Genomic DNA, 21323 nt, shown 5'->3' on the forward strand with positions numbered 1-21323 from the left:
AGCAAGTTTCAGGCTGGTTGCCTGGCAACGGCTCAGTGAACTGAATAAATGGTACATTGTCATTTTTACACTTCAGGTAAAAAGATAGCAAGATACCCAGTAGGGATTGGTGAGCTTTAGAGCTGCAGATAGGTGGATTGTTGTTACATTTGGATGGAGCCAGGCTAGTTGTTTCCCACAGTTTTCATTCTTCATGCTAAGCTAAGCTAGTTAGTCGTAGCCAGCCGGCTACTGGTTCCAACTAAATATTTACCGTAAAGACGTGAGAGTTGATTCTCTCTAACTCGCAGCGAGAAAGGGACATTTCCAAAATGTTGACATATCTTTAAGTGCAACTATACACTGCTTTTAGCTTCTGACATTTTATAGCCTCAAGGATTAACCGATGATGAAAACAACGGTTAGCTTCAGGCCCAACAGTGATTACTCTGTTCCGTCCCGAACAATGGGGAAAATATATTTACAGTAGGGTGCCCCAGTGTAAATGTTTCTAAACAAAAGAATTGAAGACGTCTTTACATTAAAAATGACAAATGATAATTATTAAATGATAAAGCCTGGGCCCGCCTGTGTATACTGGGACCTGAATTATTTACAGCACCGGAGTCTTGTTGTCTCCTCTGCCTTGTTATGGTTGGTTGAGACGTTATTTACCACAGACAGGAGATATCCTCTCTGTATTTATGAGCAGCAGCCCGTTCCCATCTGACAGTCATCATGACATCAGTGTTATTAACGTCAGTCCTGTGTGTGTGTGTGTGTGTGTGTGTGTGTGTGCGCGCGTGCGTGCGTGCGTGCGTGCGCGCCACGTGTTATCGCTTATCAGCGTGTGCAAGGAGTGTGTACCTCTAACAATAGCAGGGTTATGAGACTTGCTGTTTGTGTGTGCGCCTGCTTGTGTGTGCCCATACTCTGTTATTACCAAGATTATTAAATTATGAAACCTTCACTGCTGTTGTCATGGCCTCAAGTGCTTTCGGAAATATGAGCTTCTATTTTTGTCTCGGGCCAAACATCCAATTTGAGGAGGGCTCTCAAACAATTCATGAAAAAAAAGAGCAACGAAGGATGAAAAAGGAATTGAGGAAAAAAAAGATGTTTTCATCTCAGAGGTCATGCAGTCCACTGAGTCACGTTGATGAGAAGTTTCATCTGCGGTTCTTAGTGATAACATGGTTGATGATGATGTGGAAGATGATGATGATGCTTTGTTTTGTTGACCGCCTGCAGGAGAATGACTACCTACAGGAGTGCCTTGAAGTGGTGCAGCAAGAGTTCATGATCTTCAACCGGGAGAAGTAAGAGCAGCCGATTGTCTAAAACACACATTTTCTGTGTTGGTTCAGCCACAGTGATGAACCAACACAGAGGGAAACTTATTCAAAATATGATGAGCATTACACCAACAAATCTGTGTGTCTTTATGGATGCATGGGAACATAAAACAAGGCCATCATAGTATTAATTTTTGTTCCAGTAGTATTGGAATATCCTCTTCTTTGCTACTCTTTTCCTTAATTGTAAGGCAACATTGTTTCTTCTTAAAGGGCCAGTGTATAGGATTTAGGGGAATTTATTGGCAAAAATGGAATTTAACATCCTTAAGTACAGTATGTTTTAATGTATAGTCACCTAAAACTAAGAATGGTTTCGATATCTTTGAATGAGCCCTTTATATCACATGTTGCTACGGTTGCCTAGAACGGACAATCCAAACACCGGCTCTAGAGAGGGTCATTCATGTTTTTACATTGAAGTAGCAGCTTGAAATTGGTGGCGCAAATGCACCTCTGTATACTGACGTATTTGAGTCGACAGTATTGTTAGTTTTAAATAACTAACACAATACTGTACAAACTCAAAACTCGATTAAACATAGTAAGAAAGTGGATGTCGTCGTCGAGCAGGTAATATTTCCCATTTGCATTGCTTTCTTTTGAAAGTACTTTGTTATTATGACTGCCAGAAATAATGGTCAGATTTATGAAAAGAAAACTTCCTTTTCAGCATGTTGACAAATAATGTTTTTGTTGTTGAAGAGTTTGAAGCAAACATCTACCTCACTGCCACCTGCGTTTAAACCGCAGCTGGCAACTAAAGCGTGGCTGAATGCTGAGCGTACCCTGAGGCATCAGTGCTGTGCAGAATACACCGCCAGGAGATGAGGAGAGTTAAGAGCTTATCGGTATCAGCTGCAGTATGTGAAGAGGCACAGCAAATTATAGATTATGTCCGGTATAAAAACAAAACCATAAAGCATGCAGTGTGTCTAGATAAAGTTACTGGTATATTTTTACAGGAGAGGATTGCATAATTCTTCCAAACCTGTATGACAGCTGAGCTCCTTCAATGAAAGGACTTTGATATGTAAATCAAAGATGGCAGAAGGCTTTCGAGAGCCCACCCTGCTGTGGCTCAATACACGCATCTAATCTTTTATCGGACAATATATACAGTACGTCAGAAATGCAGCCTATAATCTCATATATCATTGAATATGTGTCCTCTCTGCAATGTAAAGGGAGGAATATTGGCTCGTGCTGCTCTAAATGATTGCCTCATTTATTATTCACCGGGTCCTGGCACTGCAGCGTCTTATTATATCCTTTTGCTCTAATTAATGGCAAACTACTTCTATTTATAATGGAGGGCATAATTTGTGGAATTAGTACTATATAATAGACTCAAATCCGCTGTCTCTTTCTGCCCGTCCAGATTACAATTAGTCTAAGAGTGGTATATATGGCGTATGTATGCATATCCATATCCATGCAGGTTGTGTTATTAAACATGTGTTTCTGTGTCTGTTTCTCCGTCTGCCTCAGGTTCAAAAGGCGTCAGGAGGAGGGTCAGTCAGAGCCCGGGGGCGATGATGCCAGCGGGGACGGCGACGGAGAGGCGGAGGCCAGGGCCACCGACGACGACGCGCCCGAGCCAGAACCCGATCCCGAGCCGGAACCCGAGTCCTCTTCCAAACTGAGCATGTGCGGCTCGGTCTGCTCCTCCCCTGGCAGCTGCTAGCATCGCACCACCTCGCGGCTCACGATGGCGGCGGCGGGTCTCTCTGGCCGGCCTGCAGTGTTGTTGCGCCACGCCAATAGATGCACTCTCTCCTCTGTCCTCTGTCGTAGCCGGGAGCCGCCGAGGGAACGCACACAAGGGGGCGCCTGACGCACAGCAGGACCCAAAATGGCTCCCACCATTTCCTTACTTTTTTTTCTTTTTCCTGTAGCATCCTTAAAGCAGATTTCCACAGAGATTTCCCCGCCCTAGAGTAAGCTCTAACTTCTATGCAATGTTACGGTATAGCATGACAAATAAGGTATTACTTACTAGGAGGTGTCGTTCACAAGCATGATGACATCCCGAGCAACAGGGGTCAGGGAGGTTGGCGGTTTTAGTGGAGACGCCTCCCCTCTCGGCCTCCCCATTCAAAATCTGACAGGGACGAGTGAATTATTCAGCACACGCAGCAGGCACTCACTTTATGTTGTCGCCTGTGTCTTCAGTTCACTCAACAACCATTCCAACCAACCAACTGCATTCGTTAATCACATAGTAGCCAAAATGTTAGTTTGGTTTTCCACTTAAAGTGTTAGACAACTATTCTTTTTCCAAACTTTTTTTTTTTTTAGGATGATAAGCTACTGTCATTTATGGGAAATCAGTACAGCAATCGGATTGAAAGGCTTCGCTTGTCATTTGGTTACCAAGATGAAGTGTTTAAGCCCCGCCCCCGTGCTCTGTGTGGACTCATAGAGCCTTCAGAAACTCTGGGGGAATTCTGTAAATGCCAATCACCAACAGTCACGTCTTCTAAGAATCTATTAGAAAGCTCTGTTTACTTCTCTAGACGTCATCATCTCTTTAAGTGCTTTGGTTAGCGCGATGATCATCTGCCTGTCGAGCTTGTTCCGGGGCTGTACTTTAAATGTTGTAGCTGTGCCCTGTCGGTACTTCAAAATTTGTATAGATGAGCTAGTCTATTGCTGCCACAATGATAGTGGTACGTTTAAGGTGGCACCGTTAGATCTCGGTCTCAACGCCTGGGAACTCGTAGCAAAGGTTCACCTTAATACCCTAAGGCCTAATACAATGAAAACCATGTAAATAGCATACAGTGTAGGTAACTTAAACTCACCACAGTTTTATGTGGGACTGCGAACTCGACATACAAACTAAAGGAAGAGCTGCGTGAAGCTTCACACTGCTTGGCTCTGCTCTTCTTTCCAAGTGTGCAGGCACAACTTGTAGGCAAAATATGCCAAAGCTTTTCTACCATTTGCATAACCATTTCTAAGGAACTTTGAATGTTTGAGTGTCTGTCTCTTTTTCCACGTATAACGTAAAGTCAATGTTCCTTCTGCCAGTGAAAATGCTATCATTTATACAATCATATTGTGATTATGTATAAAGTATCCATTTCAGGTAAGGTGGGGGGGGGGGGGCCTTAACATAATAGTTAAACATTTTGGAAAATTCACCCAGCGTTGCCAGATGTACGATAATCATTGCATTTGTACGATCATTTTGCAGACTGTATGATGTACGAATAATAATACCCACAGTGCTATAATGTACAATAATTTAACCATATCGTGACGCTTACTATTAGCAGTTTGTTTTAGTCTGTGCTGCCTCATTTCAATTAATTTCCAGATGAATTCTACGTCTATGTTTACGCATCTCTTCTGATGTGACCTCTCTCCAGCCATCTATTCAATTAGCTCAGCTTATTTTCAGGCAAAATATGAAAGTACATTTCCCATCTGGCAACGCTGAATATGCATATCCATTCGTTGTTTTTACAAGACCGATATGAGGAGGATACCACTGTCATGTCTGTGTGTTAAGAGCTGGAGCAGAGAGGTGATTGGCGAAGCTTCACACAAAGACCGGAAACAGGGGAAAGCAGCTAGACCTCCCTAGATCGAATTAACATGTTGTCTCTTGTGTTTAGTCCATACATAAACAGTAATGTTGGATTACAACATTCAACAGTTTGGAAAACCACATTTACGATTGCCTTCAGTAGCCTACAAGTTACTTTCTGATTTCTGTTCTAGTGTCTTACATATGAGGGGTGCCCAGTAAAAGACTAACCAAATGCATTTTATTTAATTAAGATGTCGACAAACTCCATTTTATTAATCATTTCACAGCATATTGTTTTCATTTTTAATTGAAAAGTTGTATTATTTACATGTGTGTTCTTAGCTGGCTTGCTAATGTCAGCTTCTGGTAAATCCACATTCAGGAATAGCCAGTCTTGCGGGCAGTCAGCGGGGCTAACATTGAGCTAGCTGGCTAACACTAAGCTGTCGCATGGAGTTGTTAGAAGGCACCTTTAACGGACCACGGCTGAGTGAGTATCGAGTAATGTAGCTAATTACTTATGCTGTCTAGTAGTTAGTAAAGTGTTGTAAGTACATTTTCAATACGTAATTATTATATTTCAGGTGACCTAGCCAGCACTGGTAATAATAGTTCCTACCATCTATGTAGCAGCAAATTAGCTTGCTAGCATCAGTGCTAGCTTGGCTCCTTCCGTCAGCCATGTGACCCTCGTCTGTAGGTCGCAGCAGTCGCTCTGCTTCCAGTATTTTTTTGCTAAGCTAGGCTAGTCGCCTCCTAGCCACAGCTTCGAACTGAAAACACACACAGGAGAGTGGCCTCCATCTTCTTCTCTCACTCTTTTAAAAAGAACACAAATAAACGTATTTTCCAAAATGTTGAGGTATTTCTCTAAAAACACTATACACTACGATTAGATTAAGACGCTTCTTTAAAGGGATATAAAGTGGCCTCTTCCAAGTCCGCCAAAATATATGATGAATTGAATAATCTCGAGCCCTGCGCTTTTTCTTTTTTTTGTTGCATGTACCTTTTACAGTATAAGCCTGTTTTTGCCAAAGCCTGGAGCTCGAGCCTTACTGGCTGATTTGTGCATGCACAAGCTTTTGGTAACAGCGCACCTGATTATAGACACAGTCCAAATGAGAGTATAACTTGGCCCGCGTGACCGTTTCTGGACATTGAGTTTTGTGAACTTTTAAGCTGTACAAAATCGTATAATCCCAGTGTTATATGGACGGCATGATATTTTTTAGATGATATGCAGTAGCTTTTTGCATCCTGTAGGTTGTCTTAACGCTTCTTACACAGGCTCGTACCCTTGCTGGATGAGTGGAATGAGGTCAGCGTTCGTGTGTGTGTGTGTGTGTGTGTGTGTGTGTGTGTGTGTGTGTGTGTGTGTGTGTGTGTGTGTGTGTGTGATGCTCCGTTGTGCGTTAAGTGTTGCGTTACTGACTGCAGCAAAGGAAGAAGATTTGGAACTGGGGCAGGTTTTCACTTCACCCCAACACAGACTTTGCTGCATTATTAAAAACACTGAATGTCTCCATTCGTGGGAAGAAAAAAAGCTCAGTCATTTGAAAGACTCATTAAACCAATCTACACGCCGTCAGAGTCAACATAGGCCTGAAGTGGATGTGTAATTATATGTTAATCATCTCCAAGTGGATAATAACAGATTTTGTTCATTTTAAGCGTAGCTTTTCTCAGTTCCAATACTAATCAACAGTTTTTAAACATTCGTTCCTTGGTATCGGTAATCATTTCCTCGTTGGACCACGCTTGCAAACCCTCCCGACATGTTTCTTTATGTGTTCTAATGTTCGGCCTTGTGCTAGTATTTGACCAGCAACAGCATGTCTCCTTTCAGCCGTGTCCCGATGGATGCTCTTGAGTTGTACCATACTGTAGATGTCTTAACTTTGTGGATACACTTTGAAACTCAGTGCCCTGTTGAGAAAACAAATCGATTAAGAAGATGTGATTTGTGCCACTCTTTTTCTCCTCTCGGTCCCGCTTTGCATAATGTTATTGTGCTGCAGGATTTTGAAGGGGGAATCAGTGAGAAGCCTTGTTACTGTACCAACTGAAACTGCTCTGTGTGTTTAAAAAAAAAGAAGAAATGCTGCTTTAACTGCTTTGATAAAGAAATAAATCTCCTTCCAGTAGGTTGGTGTCGCCGTGTCTTTGTCATTCCCACTCAAATATAGCATCAGAGACACAGTTTGTCTGCAGACAGTAGAGGGCGACAGAGCGCAGGGGTGTAAATTTGAGTAAAGAGACTTTGAATAGCACTGTAAACATGAGCTGTGCCACTATTGACTACAGGGGGAGCTGAATTTAAGGCTGGAAGAAATAAGATGATGCTGTTACGAGATTAGCAAGAGTAAAAAACGCAGACAAGCTCGGCCTTGTGCCTCCTCTTTTAAGATAAAAAAACTTAATTTTAAAAAAGATACAGTAAATGCATAAACACTTTTTTGGGTCATGGAAACAGTTTGAATCCTTTAAAGTCCAAGTTCAAGAGGCCCCTTGAATCCCTCCTCCATTGATGTCTGGTTAGTTCAAGACCTTTTGCCCTGGGTCTCCCAAGATGTCCACCGCTGTGTTTCCTGCGTCGTCCAAAAGGGGGCGCCACTTTGGGGCTTCGATGGCATCCAGAAGAGCATCCATCTCGGCCTCCAACTTCTCAACCGTGTCCTCCACTTTCTGCAGCAGACGGAAGACATAGTTGTGTGTGGTTGACACTAGAATAATGCATTAATAAGTTGTGGTATGAATAATAGTCATCACCCAAGTGTACAATCACTTATTCACGGTCAAAGTAAGCGTGGGTTGTTGTCAGATGAATGTGATGTAGACTAACATCAGCGTTTTGGGATAATTTAAGAAATCATGTTTCTTTTTTGGGGGGGGGGGGGCGTGGTTTGCACAGTAAGTGACTGTGGTTTTGGCAGTCTTTGTCGACTAGTTCCTTGAAAGATTTTTTTTGGCAGAGCAAGATGGAGAGAAAGCTGATATTTAATAAATGAAGCTGACAATGCCGGGGGGTAAAAACATCCTGAGCCCTGATGGTTTCAAACTGCTGAGTGCTGAATGTGAGGTTTTTTTGTTTTTTTTATTATCGGAAACAGCACCTTCTCCACCACATCCAGACGGTTGTGAAGGTTCGTGTGCTCTTGACAGGCACTCGAACGCACCGCCCGAGGCCGCATGTCAGTCTTGGCTCCTGCAAACAGAAAACATGCACATTGGAGTGATTTATAGTGTATAATCTACGCAAGCAGGCCACTTTAAACCACAAACAAGAATAAAGGCTATTGATCATATGCTTTAGCAATGATTTCAAAATTAGCATTTCACTTTACCCTCACAAGTCCAACCTGTTCTGGTATGTAGCAGACATTTAATCCAAAAACACAGATTCCAAACCTGGTTGCCCACTAAAGAAGCAATAGACAAACTCTAATATTGGATGTTGAAGGAATAGGTTGACATTTTGAGAAATTGTACACATTCTTAACGAGAGTTTGATGAAAAGATGCTGAAACTGCAGCAAGTTAGCTTAGCCTAGCATAGCTCGAAACAGCTAGCCTTGCTCTGCCCAAAGGTAACAAAAAACAGCTTTCCAACACGTTTGAAGCTCACTAATTAAAATGTATCTCATTTGTTCAGTAAGTACTGAACTGATTTATAAAAGCCCTGGCCAGATGATACGAAAAATATTGTTTCAACCTGTCAGCAGTTGGCGCACCTGCTAGCTAGCTAGCTAGCTAGCTAGCTTACAGCTAACGCTGGTGCATGTATGCTCCAGTTTTTGTGGGCGAATAAACAGGTTTGCACAAACAGTTCAGTGGTCGGATATGCGTGAGTGACTCAAGATAAAGGCAAGCTGTTCCCAGTTTCCTGTCTTTATGCTAAGCTAACCTGTTGCTGACAGTGGCTTCATATTTAGCATCCAAACATGAGATCTTCTCATGTAACTCTCTGCAAAGCAACAGTTTTTTCCTCCCAAAATGTCCCTCTATTGTAAGCATCTATTTCGGTGTTGTAAAAGTAATGAGTTAGTTAAGTCTTTAAAATCTAACATGAGAAAATTTTTCATTTTGCTTGTTTGCAACTGAAACGTTCATGTTTTAATTGCCATAAAGGTTATTTATGTCGTTGTTTAATATGCTTGTTTATATGTTGTCGTTTGTTGTTTTTATGAGTAGTATGGGTTTTTCGTTTTGTTTTCTATAAAGGGGGGGGGGGGGGGGGGGATTATTGTTGCATGCGTTGTTGTACTGGGACGTGTTTGACCGTGGCACGGTGACAGCAGGACACGTGAAGCGGCAGAAGTCGCTAAAGGTGTTAAGTAAAGTAAACTGAAGTCAAAGTATTATGGTTCAAGTTAAAGTGATCATCTTTGATAGGACGTTTCAAGTGGACTCATTTCCCTCTCAGTTGTGTGCAGCCAGTGAGGTACGTTACGCGTGTAATTCTGTCATCGTGCATATTTGCGTTTTCAAACTGTTTATGTAAATGTTAATGTTTGATTGTTTTGTCTGTTTAAATGCAATTTATATAGTTCGACGGTGGATTGAGGACGGTGGTGTACAACGAGGAATAAATCCATCAGTGGAAACGAACTAAAGGTGTTGTGTAGGGAGGGAGTGATTGTCGAACTCAAACCTGCGTGAACGTTCCCGGACCTGCTCGTGCCCGACAAGGGCTCGTCAAGACGGAATCACAGGTAAGACTGTTTAAGGTTAAAGGACACACAAGTTCATCCGTTTTTTCATGAAAACGTCCATAAGTCAGACACTTAAGTTTGAGTTTTGAAAGGTGACACAAGGATTGAAAAAATAAAAGGGACTAGAAGGTGCTGTGTGTACCGAATTAACATAACAACAGGGTTTTGCAAGATATTAATATGTTTCAAGCTTTTTGTAATGATGCAATTAACGCTGCGCGAATAATTTGCGGCGCGTTTGGTGTGAACACAGCACGCTGGCAGCCACGTTGGGAGGGGAGGGGGGAGCTGCGCTCATGTGATTGGTTGAAAATGAGGCTGACATCTGATTGGCTACAGATAGGTCCAGGTTGAAAAAAACGCATTTGTGAATCTGCCACTGCAGGGCAGTCTCAAAAAACCCACAAACAAATGTGGAGATATCCACAAACAAATGCAGTGCGATGCACAAACAAACACATACAAATGCAGAAATATATTTGTGAATCGTTCTGCATGCATTTGTGAGTGAAATTTATTTGTAAATCCTTCTGTGTGCATTTGTAAATCAAATATATTTGTGAATTTTTCTGTGAGCATTTGTGAATCTTTCTGTTTGCATTTGTGAGTCTTTCTGTGTGTATTTGCAATTATTGAGACTGATCTGACGCCATACTTTTGTAACGCCTACTATACTTTAAAGGGTTAATTTAAGAGAGAGTGACTTAATTTAGTATATCATATTCTCTTGAGTGGTTTTGTAAAATGTTTGTTGTGAACTGCATTGCTTATTTGGGACAACTTGATTGTGTACAGGTCACTTTCAAATAATTAAAAATGTCACAAACAAGTAAAGAGAGTCAATATGTAGGTGCACTTCTAGAACAAGTGGCAGAGCCAGAGCAGGCAGATGAGTCTAGTGCTGTACAACAGATGGTACCGCCTGAAGAGCCTCGACGAAGTGAAAAAGCCTGCACGTTAACAGAAAAAGGAAAAGAATTTCAAAAGACGATGCAACGGGGAATCAAAACAGCTCGCTTGACAGTGATGAAGACCTGCTCAAGACAAAAAAGACGTCAATGAAAGAAAAAACAAAAGGGCTACTACCACGCTTTGACGGTATCTATGAACGCTGGAAAGCTTTAACTAAGGTGGCTAAAAAAATCCTTAACAAAACAGGATCCCAGTAACATCCTACAAGAACACATCAGTACTCTTCAAAGAGAATTATCTGAACTGAATAAAGTTTATGATGAATATCGAAGGATTGACAGCCCAGCTCATGAAATGCACCGCAAGCTGGACAAATGCATATCAGTCACCAATATTGTGGTACATAATGCTCAAATTCAAGGAACCGAGGAGGAACTGATTTGGCTGGATGCAAGCTCTGTATTCGCATCTACAATTTCCAGTGTTTCATCTCCAGACTCCAAGTGTGCTAAGGCTAGTTCCATTCGCTCTAATGTATCCTCAGTTAAAAGCCAAGAAGCTGCTGCTGAGTATGCAGCCACCAGAGCTGTATTAAAGATTATGGCTGAGCAAGAGTGCCACCAAGAGAAGCTGCAAAGACTTGAAGTTGAGAACAAGCTGATAGTTGCAGACCAAGAAGTAGCTGCATTAACTCGCTGTCTTCAAGGAGAAAGGTAAGAGACGGAACGTAAGATAGAAAAGGAGAGACAAGAAGCTGCTCTCTTAATTAAGGAAATGGCAAGAAGACAATGCTGCAAGAAAAAGGTCTGAAGAAGACTTGAAAAGAGAGCTTGAGCGTTTGGAAGAGCTAAAAAGACTGAATGCAGCCAGAGCAAGGCTTCAAGTCTATGATGAAAAGGACTTATATCGGGACCATAGGCTTACACCACATACGTCTAAGCTGCCTATACTTGAGCAAGCAAGTAATCAGTTGCACCCTGTGTATCTGCATTCACAACCACTAGAAGATGTGGCTCCAAGAAGTGTACTTCAAAACGACATGGGAGAGCTTGTGAAAGTACTGGCTGAGGCTATATCAGCAAATAGGCTGCCCTTTCCAGAGCCTACAGTCTTTAGTGGATCCACTCAAGTTTAATCATTGGAAGTCGTCCTTTCAGACACTAAATGAGAGGAAAAACATTCCAACCTCGGACAAAAATCTTCCTTCAGAAGTATGTGGGAGGAGCAGCTAAAGAGGCCTTAGATGGTCACTTTCTGATTGATTCTGAAGATTCATATCACGCAGCATGGGACCTGCTCAATGAACGATATGGCAAGCCTTTTGTAATTGCCAAAGCCTTCTGAGACAAATTACATGCTTGGCCAAAAATAGCCTCTAGGGAGTTAAGAAAATGTGTGGACTATTTACGTAGTTGTGAATCCGCTATTGCTCACAATGAGAGTCTAAAGGTTCTTAATGACTGTATTGAGAATCAAAAACTAACTGCAAAACTACCCGATTGGTTAAGAACCGGATGGAACTGAAGGGCCACACAATACCAACTGAAACACAGAAGGTTCCCCAGCTTTAATTATTTTGTGACATTCCTATCAATGGAAGCTAGTATTGCGTGCAACCCTATAACATCTTACCATGCATTACGACAAAGTGAACCTGATAAAGCAAAGTTCAAGAACCAAACCATAGTTACCTCCAAGAACCAAACTGTAGGTGCCAAGATCTTTGTGACAAACACCAGTGAAAGAAACATAGTCACAAGTGTGTTTTGTAAGAAATTTGGACACGGTTTACACAAGTTAAGCAAACTTATTGTCAAGTTCGTTCTGAGTGAGAGACTGTGCTTTGGATGTTTGAGTCCTAGCCATCAATCCAAGAGCTGCATTAGCCGGATGGTCTGTGACACCTGTTCAAAACATCATCCCACATGCCTACACAAAGATCGCTCAAAGCAGGAACAAGAACCAAGAAGAGAAAATTATAAGGAACTAAGTTATGGCAGAGAAAGAACCACAGTCAACACAACTACAAGAAGTTATCAAGGAAACCACATTGAACAGAGTGGTGCAATATGGCAATAGTACACAGACTTCAGCGATAGTACCTGTATGTGTCAACGCAAAGTGATTCAAGCAAGGAAGTTCTTGTCTATGCTCTGCTAGACTCCCAAAGTGGCTCTTCGTTCATTCTGGAAGAAGTGGCAAATGTTCTAGAAACAAACGCAGAACAAGTGAAGCTAAAACTATCTACAATGTTGTCAAAGGGAACAATTGTATCCTGTAAAAGACTCAAACGCCTACAAATAAGAGGGCTATTTTCCTTTAAGAAAATCACAGTGCCAACAACTTACACTTTTGAATTTATCCCTGCTAATCGGACACATATTCAAACTCCAGTGACCGCTAAGGCATGGCCTCATTTGGAGCATCTTGCAGAACACATTGCGTCGCTAAAGGAATGTGAAATTAGTCTGCTGGTCGGGTACAATTGCCCACAAGAGCTAATGCCTAGAGCAGTCGTATGTGGAGAAGAAAACCAACCCTTTGCTCAGGAAACGGATCTAGGTTGGAGCATAGTGAGTTATGGTGAACCACCAGAGCACTACAGCAATGCAATTGGAGTAAGTCACCGAATCATTGTAAGGCAAGTAACGCCTGAACCCAAACCAACAGTCAAGCTCAAAGGTGAAGTTCACTATGTTTGCAGGACTTGGATCAAAGAAATGATCAGTCCAGATTATGTAATTAAGATGCTAGAATCTGATTTCAGTGAAAGAGTTGAAGAGGCGGCAACTGTCTCTCAGGAAGATCTCCACTTCATGACTAAGCTGAGAGATTGAATCAAACACAAGATGGTCATTATGAAATGCCCTTACCTCTCAGAACAAGACAGACCAAATCTACCCAATAATAAGTCATGTGCTGTTCAGCGTCTAAAGGGCTTGAAACGGAAGCTCAAGAGAGACCAGAAATACTGTTCAGACTCCGTGAACTTCATGAAAGACATAGTTGCTCGTGGTGATGCAGAGAGGGTTCCAGAAGAAGAACTCAACAATCATCCAGTCTGGTATATTCCACACCACGGGCTATACCACCCTCAAAAGCCTGGAAAGATACGTGTCGTCTTTGATTGTTCAGCAAGGTTCAGAGACACGTCACTGAATGACCACCTTCTTACTGGGCCAGAGCTCACAAATACCTTGGTGGGAGTTCTTTGTAGGTTTCGCAAGGGCCCGATTGCTATTATGTGTGATGTGGAATGAATGTTCCATCAGTTCCATGTAAGGCCTGAAGACCAAGACTACCTGAGGTTGTTATGGTGGGAGAATGGTGACCTAGCATCTCCTTCATCAATTTTTCAGATGAAAGTCCATCTGTTTAGGGCAGCCTCCTCACCTGGCTGTGCCAATTTTGGGCTTAAACATCTAGCCGCAGAAGGTCAGGATTAATTTAACCAAAACACTGTTAAATTCATCCAAAGGAATTTTTATGTTGACGATGGGCTGGTGAGTGTAACGTCTGATGCTGAGGCAATCCATCTTGTCAAGGAAGCAAGAGGGCTTTGTAGCACAGGCAAGCTAAGACTACATAAGTTAATTTCCAACAGCAACAATGTATTGAAATCAATACCAAAGGAAGAGTGCACTGAAAGTGTCAAAGACCTTGATATGGCTTTGGGAGAGCCACTCATGGAAAGAGCTCTTGGTGTTCAATGGTGCATGTCCTCTGATGAGTTTCAGTTCAGAGTTACAGTCAAGGAACACCCACGGACAAGAAGAGGAGTGCTATCTACAATAGCTTCCATCTTCGGCCCATTGGGTTTCGTAGCCCCTTTCATTCTCCTGGGAAAGCGGATATTGCAACAACTGTGTCGGTTGGGATCAGCCACTCCCAGAAGAGCTCAGGACACAGTGGGAATCATGTCTACAAGATCTTCAAAACTTGTCAAACGTACAGATCAGAAGGTGCTATATTCCAGCAAACTTCATGTATGTCAAACAGTATGAGCTTCACCACTTCTCAGACGCCAGCATCACAGGCTATGGGGAGTGTACCTATCTCAGATCCATCAACACTAATGGAGATGTCCATTGTTCGTTGGTCATGGGGAAGGCATGTGTTGCGCCCACAAAGGTGACCACAGTACCAAGACTTGAGTTATCTGCAGCAGTTGTAGCAGCAAGGACAAGTGTCATGCTCAGAAATGAGCTCGAAATAGATGGTCTTCAAGAATACTTTTGGACAGACTCAAAGGTCGTTCTTGAATATATAAACAATGACGCAAGACGTTTCCACGTGTTTGTGGCGAACAGAATCCAAAGAATTAAGTCTGCTACAGATCCCCAGCAATGGCAATTTGTACGTTCCGAAGATAATCCTGCAGATTGTGTTTCAAGAGGCCTAAAAGCAGATCGGCTTGTTGCTTCAACTTGGTTTAATGGGCCAGATTTTCTGTGGGAAAGAGAGCTGCCCATAGAAGATGTCAAGTTGAGTGAGGTCATTGACAACGATCCAGAACTTCGAAAGGCCCAGGTGCTCAACACCAAAGCAAAGGAGGACAGGACATTGCTAGACCACCTGACGAAAGTTCTCTGACTGGAAAAGAGCTGTTGCTCGTCTCAAGCGACATGCTAAGCAAATCAAGGGTCTCAAACCTAAAACAAGTGAAGCCACAAGTGTTGAGGAAAGACTGGAAGCAGAGCTTTTCATCATCAAATTGGTCCAAACGGAAGCATTCAGCAGTGAAATCAAAAGTATAAAGCAATGCAAGGAAGTAAAACCTGAAGACAAAATGAACAAGCTATACAAGCTAAATCTCCCTTTAGATGAGTACGGTGTGTTCAGGGTTGGGGGACGTTTGACAAGATCTAGTCTTCACCCACATATCAAGCATCCTGCCATCGTATCAAAGGCAAGTCATGCGTCTTCTTTACTCATCAAGCACTAACATGAAAAGGTGCATCATCAAGGAAGAGGAATGACTGTAAATTAATTGCGATCCAATGGAATTTGGGTTACAGGATGCAGCAGCGCAGTTGCCTCACACATTTACAAGTGCACAACATGCAAAAAGTATAGAAGGAACACACAGGATCCGAAGATGGCAGAACGAATGGAAATGACCCCTTCGTTCACATATTGTGGCATAGATTTCTCACATACCGTTCTATGTGAAAGAAGCTAGAAAGGAACTGAAAAAGTATGGCCTTCTTTTCACTTGTATGTGTTCCAGAGCCATACATATTGAAATGCTTGATGATCTCACTACAGATGCTTTCATAAATGCATTGCGTGCATTCATCGCAATACGTGGAAATGTAAGACAGTTGAGAAGTGATCAAGGTACTAACTTTGTTGGTGCAAAGGGAGAGTTCATGAATGCAATGAAGGACCTGGATCATGAACAGTTAAAGGAACATGGATGTGTTTGTAATGAACTTCCCAGCATCAAGTCACATGGGAGGTGTATGGGAGAGATAAATTAGGACCATCAGAAGCGTTCTAACAGCAATCCTTGATCAATCTGCTAAAAGACTTGACAGTGCATCACTTAAGACCTTTCTGTATGAAGTGATGGCTATTGTAAATAGCAGACCTCTTACAACAGAGCACTTAAATGATCCAATAACTCTTGAACCTCTCACGCCCAACCATATTCTCATGGTGAAGTCTAACATCATATCGCTCCCTCCTGGTCAATTTGTGAGCCAGGATCTCTACCTACGCAAGAGATGGCGAACAGGTGCAATTCTTGACAAATGAATTCTGGACAAGGTGAAAGAAAGAGTACCTCCTAAATCTTCAGCAAAGACAAATATGGCAAAGGGATAAAAGAAATAAAATTAACTGCCATAAAGGTTATTTATGTCGTTGTTTAGAATGCTTGTTTGTACAGTTTGTTTTTATGAGTATGGGTTTTCGTTTTGTTTTCTATAAAGGGGGAGGGAACTATTGTTGTGTGTGTTGTTGTACTGGGACGTGTATGGCCGTGGCACGGTGACAGCAGGACACGTGAAGCGGCAGACGTCGCTAAAGGTGTTAAGTAAAGTAAACTGAAGTCAAAGTATTACGGTTCAAGTTAAAGTGATCATCTTTGATCGGACGTTTCAAGTGGACTCATTTCTCTCTCGGTTGTGTGCAGCCAGTGAGGTACGTTACGCATGTAAATCTGTCATCGTGAATATTTGCGTTTTCAAACTGTTTATGTAAATGTTAATGTCAGATTGTTTTGTATGTTTAAATGTAATTTATATAGTTTGACGGTGGATTGAGGACGGTGGCGTACAACGAGGAATACATCCATCAGTGGAAACACACTAAAGGTGTCGTGTATTTACTGGAGGGAGTGATACATGTTATGTGTTGCATTTTATTCAATCAAGTAACTTTTACTTATTATAGCAGGAGAGTGGCAGATCACTAAATGAATAAACATTTGTGCAACAGTCAGGGCACAGAGGACCACCATAACGCTCTTGGTGTGAATTCACTTCAGCAGGATAAGGGGGGGGGGGGGTATGCATGCATTGTTCCTGCTGCTTTCCCCTCACACTTATGTTTCCAATTACCTGTTTCTCTTTTGAAGCCCACATATTTTGAGGGGAAGTCCACATTCTCTGGCAAGACTCTGCTTCCATTTTCTAGCACCTTCTCGGAGGCAGCATTGATATCATTAATACTTTAGAAATGAGTGAACCCTCCAAATCATTTACTGAACGCTGGCACCGCTTATTATTTAAATTAAAGATTTGGAGCGCACACAGGCCGCTAATGCCTGAGAGCGTGTAGTGCTGTTGGATATTAACGCCGTTAAGTCAGTGTTATAGGTCGCCTCTGCAGAGCGGGTTTTTGTCAATATCATTCCTCTCGGAGCGTGGCTGCTTTGCCAATGCCCAAACAAGGATGTTAAAAAAATATGGTTAAGAGCTCGTTCCATATAAATACACTTTCTCTTATAACCAACAGTGAGCTAGTGACTTCCAATGAGCCAAAAATACCTTGAGCTCTTTCCAACTGTAAAAACTTTACTCTCCACCCCCAAACTGGTTTGGGGGTCTTTGGATTTCACAGCTTTAATTGGACACTTGTTTGAGCACTAAGAGAAAGAATATTACATTTTTAAGCTTTCTGGTTTAATCCAATTCCCGACAGTACCTCTTCCTCTCCATTTCGTACCTTCATGTTACTCATTTTGCCCTCACTGTCCTCATTGGAAAACAAGCTGAACATGTGCTCACTTGGAAATACAATTTTGTTTTAAACAAAAACACCCAAGGTCTGCTGTCAAATAAACACAGACTGCGGCTTTGTTCAGGTTTCCATCTTCAAAGCTCTTCAGCAGCAACTACAGCTGTTAATTTCACCAAATTCACATCTGGCACGGACTTAAGAAGATGAATCTGTTTTTCATGAGCAGACATTTATTCTTTTTTTTTTTGTTTTTTTGACTGATAAAGACACAGTAATTGTATATTTTGCCGATCACCCACTACAAACGGTATCCATCCTAACAAGTCATTTAATGCACCACCGAGTCTGAAAATTGTTTCTTTCTTAAGCAATAAAAGCGGCCAGAAATCATTTCCACATCTTATTTTTGCACATTGTGCTCCCATGTCCAGCCGTGCCTTTGCATCAGGCTGCGTTGATTTTTACAGAGATATCCCATGGAAATATTTTACAAGCTCCATTACACCAACTGAAGGGGTGCAAAGTTCGGCACATTCGGGGAGGCCAACAAAGACGGATGGATGGATGGTACAGTAAGTACTGCCCTGGTTGTGTGCTCCGTGATGGAGGTTTTGTTGAAAGGATTTGGCAGACCTTGCCTGCTTTGGTTTGACAGTGACAGATGAGTTATAAGCAGTCTGTTTAAGTCATGAAGATTTCCCACACCGTTTTTTATTACTGCATTTCAAAACAGCCACAATCTTCAGCTATAGCAGAATGTGCTGCTGGTTTAACGATCAGCACACGCACAAAAACAAATCCCCTCCAAACCACAGCTGTGCCTCCATCAAGTTGTTTGTGTGATCAGTGTGTACACAGCAACAGAGAGCTACATGCTGATGTTGGTGATGAATGCCGTTATGAAAAGGAAGAAGTGCCTGTGTCGTGTGCAATAAACAGGCCGCATTGATGTGGCCGATGCAAAATAGCTGACTGGTGGAGATAGTTAGTTCATATTGTCACCAGTCTGCGAGAAGGCGGTCGTTCCCATTTGTGTTGGCTTTTGTTTTTTGTCCAGCTGGTATGAAGACTTTTTTTTATTTTTTTAATTTCTTTATTTTTTTTTCAGAACTGTTCCAGGAGGTTGAGCAATCACATGAGAAAGCCCCCACACTCCAAGGAAACAGGAAACACAAACAGATATGATGATCTAACATTGTGTGTGTGTGTGTGTGTGTGTGTGTGTGTGTGTGTGTGTGTGTGCGTCTCTACAGGAGAGAGGGTGTTCAGCCAAGTGCAAAATTGAGAAGTCAGAGCGTTAGTTCCCAACAACGGTGTTTGTACAATCTGAGAGACGCCCAAACATTAAAAGCAGTTTACAAGCATGAGCAACGAAGGACGAAATCCCGTCCTAAGATGTGTGTACTGCGTGGCGGCCTGCTTGAATGTGTGAAGTGGAAAAACTGCATATGGTGTAACAAATGTGCCGTGACACTTTGAATGCTTTCACCCATTTCGTCTGCCTTCACCTTGCGCTCTTTAACTGACAGTTCCGCTGACTTAAATGCACACGTGTCAAGGGACATTTCAACTGCTTTCAGAGCATACACTTACACATCAACTGATTTTATTCAACTACTTTCAGCTCCAACCGACATTTCAACTGTTTTTAGTGCTTACATGCCAACTGACATGAAGTGTCAGTTGGCATTGCAATGTGCACACTTCAACTTCATTGTGTGCGATTGCTTACAATTCAACTGATAATGCGGCTGCTTTCAGCTCTTCCACCTTAACAGACATTTCAGCTGCTGTGATAGCTTGCATGCCAACTGATGCCTCGAAATGAACACACTTCAACGCTTCAACTATCTCCAGCGCTTACAGTTCTACTGATATTTCAATGTTCACTTTTATAGTTTATATAGATATTTCTGCTTTATTTTCAAACTCTTCAACTGACACTTCAACTGTTTTCGTAGCTATCAATTCAACACTTCCAGAGCAACTTAGATATTTTTCAACCTCCACCCTGTTTTTTGTGTCCAAGTGACTTAAAGGGATACAAATCTTTGAAGATTGGTCCTGTATTAAGGGAGAACAACTGCAACTGTAACTGTAAAATTTCGCAGGGAACAAACACACTTTTTGAAAAGATTTTAACCTGTTTACAATGTTTATAATGCGCACACATAGATTTCCATCAAAACATTAGCCTTTTCATGGCAAGTTTATTGTTTCACTCAAATAGAACCTTTTTTGACATCAAGAGAGTGCTATATCCTGCCCTTATAGTGACCCTCGAAGCATAAAAAAGCCTTTAAACTGGAACTATTCCACCCATGTTTACCTAAAATGTAGCTTTTAAGAAACATGAGGTCAGATGCTTTGTGAGTGTGAGCCCTCTGCTTGCTGCGTACCCCAAGCGCTCATTGTGTTGCGTGCTTCCTGCAGTTGACCATTCTTGCAGTATGAAGTCAGTGTAATTCACACTTGAAGCCGTCACTCACAGATTTGGCTCTGGAGGGATTGGCCCACATTTTTGTGCATTTCCATTGCACTTTAGTAACGCTGGGAAAACAAAGCCAACCACGCTGGCTAGAAGCAGGCAGATGAACGTAATGGGTGAAGGAAAGGGAGAGATTGTTAAAAACTATGCTGACACAATATTGGATTAAGTGCAGCCAGAGCTGCGCTGAAATTGGTAACAGATGTGCTGGCAGTCCCTGAACACACACACAGACTCACATGTATGCGTGTGAACGCCCATGTTAGTTCAGCCTTGTGTGTGTGTTCACCCAGCCATCCACTACACATACTTACATTTGTGAAATACATATACAAATGTAATGCAACAAAGACATAATAGATGGAGCGGTCACCATCGGCATCAGATGATGTACATCCACTGCACTCCATAAATCACCCGTTCTGTTAACTCAACACACTGAACCAGCTGTGTGTCCTCGTGGCCCTTCCTGTCTGACCTGCGACCCCCTCCACCCTCCCGACTACACCCGGCTACATCCCCTACCTGCTGCAGCGTAGCCAATCAGAAGGAGGATTAGTCCAACTGAAGAGGTGGAGGGGCGGGTCATGGTGAAACCTGGCGAGCGGCTGATGATGAAGAGTGAAGAGTTTGTTGAAAGAAAAGGCACAAACAGCCCCCCCAAAATGTCCTCCAATTCAGAACCAGAGTGAAAAACAAAAAGACTTCTTTCTCCTCCACAACTCGCCCTCTCTGCCCTGCGCTCACTCTCTCGCTCTCTTATGGTTCCTTCGTGGACTTGGTTGCGGCCAGTTTCCAAATGAAAACATTTGATGCAGAACAAAAAGCTCAGTATCTGAGAAGGGGCGGGAGGGGAGTACTGGGGAGGGGACTCAGATCTCAGTTCAGCCACAGACAGACTTTTAAAGAAGGTTACTGTGGTTTGATAATGGTCACACTTAAGTTAATAAAAGATAATTATTTTTACATACTTTATAAAGGAAACATGACATAAGGGGACTAGCATATTCCCAGAAACTGTTCAATGTTATATGCATAACATATTCCAGTATTGCATTGTATTATAAATCTTTTGACCTGCAGCTAAATGTATAGAAATGCAGCGATGCATCAAAGATGACTCATTTCCAGCTACACACAAGGTAA

At 42.2% G+C, this 21323-nt stretch overlaps 2 protein-coding genes across 2 annotated transcripts in view; one reads left to right on the plus strand and one right to left on the minus strand.

The window, feature by feature from the left end:
• Positions 1-7022, plus strand: part of LOC137884780 (serine/threonine-protein kinase 32C) — a 69167-nt gene extending 62145 nt beyond the window's left edge. Inside the window, exons 11-12 of the mRNA XM_068726794.1 lie at positions 1231-1298; positions 2826-7022. Coding sequence (XP_068582895.1) covers positions 1231-1298; positions 2826-3021 — 264 coding nt within the window. The 3' untranslated portion in view covers positions 3022-7022. The remainder of the gene's footprint in view (positions 1-1230; positions 1299-2825) is intronic.
• Positions 7023-7261: 239 nt separating this feature from the next.
• On the minus strand, positions 7262-20999 carry LOC137884793 (placenta-specific protein 9-like). The gene is made up of 3 exons (XM_068726808.1): positions 20703-20999; positions 7992-8083; positions 7262-7563 (listed from the first exon to the last, which is right to left on the minus strand). The coding sequence occupies exons 1-3, from the start codon at positions 20764-20766 to the stop codon at positions 7414-7416; spliced, it is 306 nt and encodes a 101-aa protein (XP_068582909.1). The 5' UTR covers positions 20767-20999; the 3' UTR covers positions 7262-7413.
• Positions 21000-21323: the final 324 nt, after the last annotated feature.

The sequence above is a fragment of the Cebidichthys violaceus genome, unplaced genomic scaffold, assembly GCF_023349555.1.
Source record: "Cebidichthys violaceus isolate CVI_PGR_0920_01 unplaced genomic scaffold, fCebVio1.0.p SCAF_10, whole genome shotgun sequence".
NCBI lineage: Eukaryota > Metazoa > Chordata > Actinopteri > Perciformes > Stichaeidae > Cebidichthys > Cebidichthys violaceus.

Coding starts and splice junctions, on each gene's coding strand:
- LOC137884793 (XM_068726808.1), bottom strand. CDS start 20,766: ATGACCCGCCCCTCCACCTCTTCAGTTGGACTAATCCTCCTTCTGATT. Junction 8,084..20,702: donor GATTGGCTACGCTGCAGCAG/GTAGGGGATGTA, acceptor TTCTGTTTGCAG/GAGCCAAGACTGACATGCGG. Junction 7,564..7,991: donor GTCTGGATGTGGTGGAGAAG/GTGCTGTTTCCG, acceptor CGTCTGCTGCAG/AAAGTGGAGGACACGGTTGA.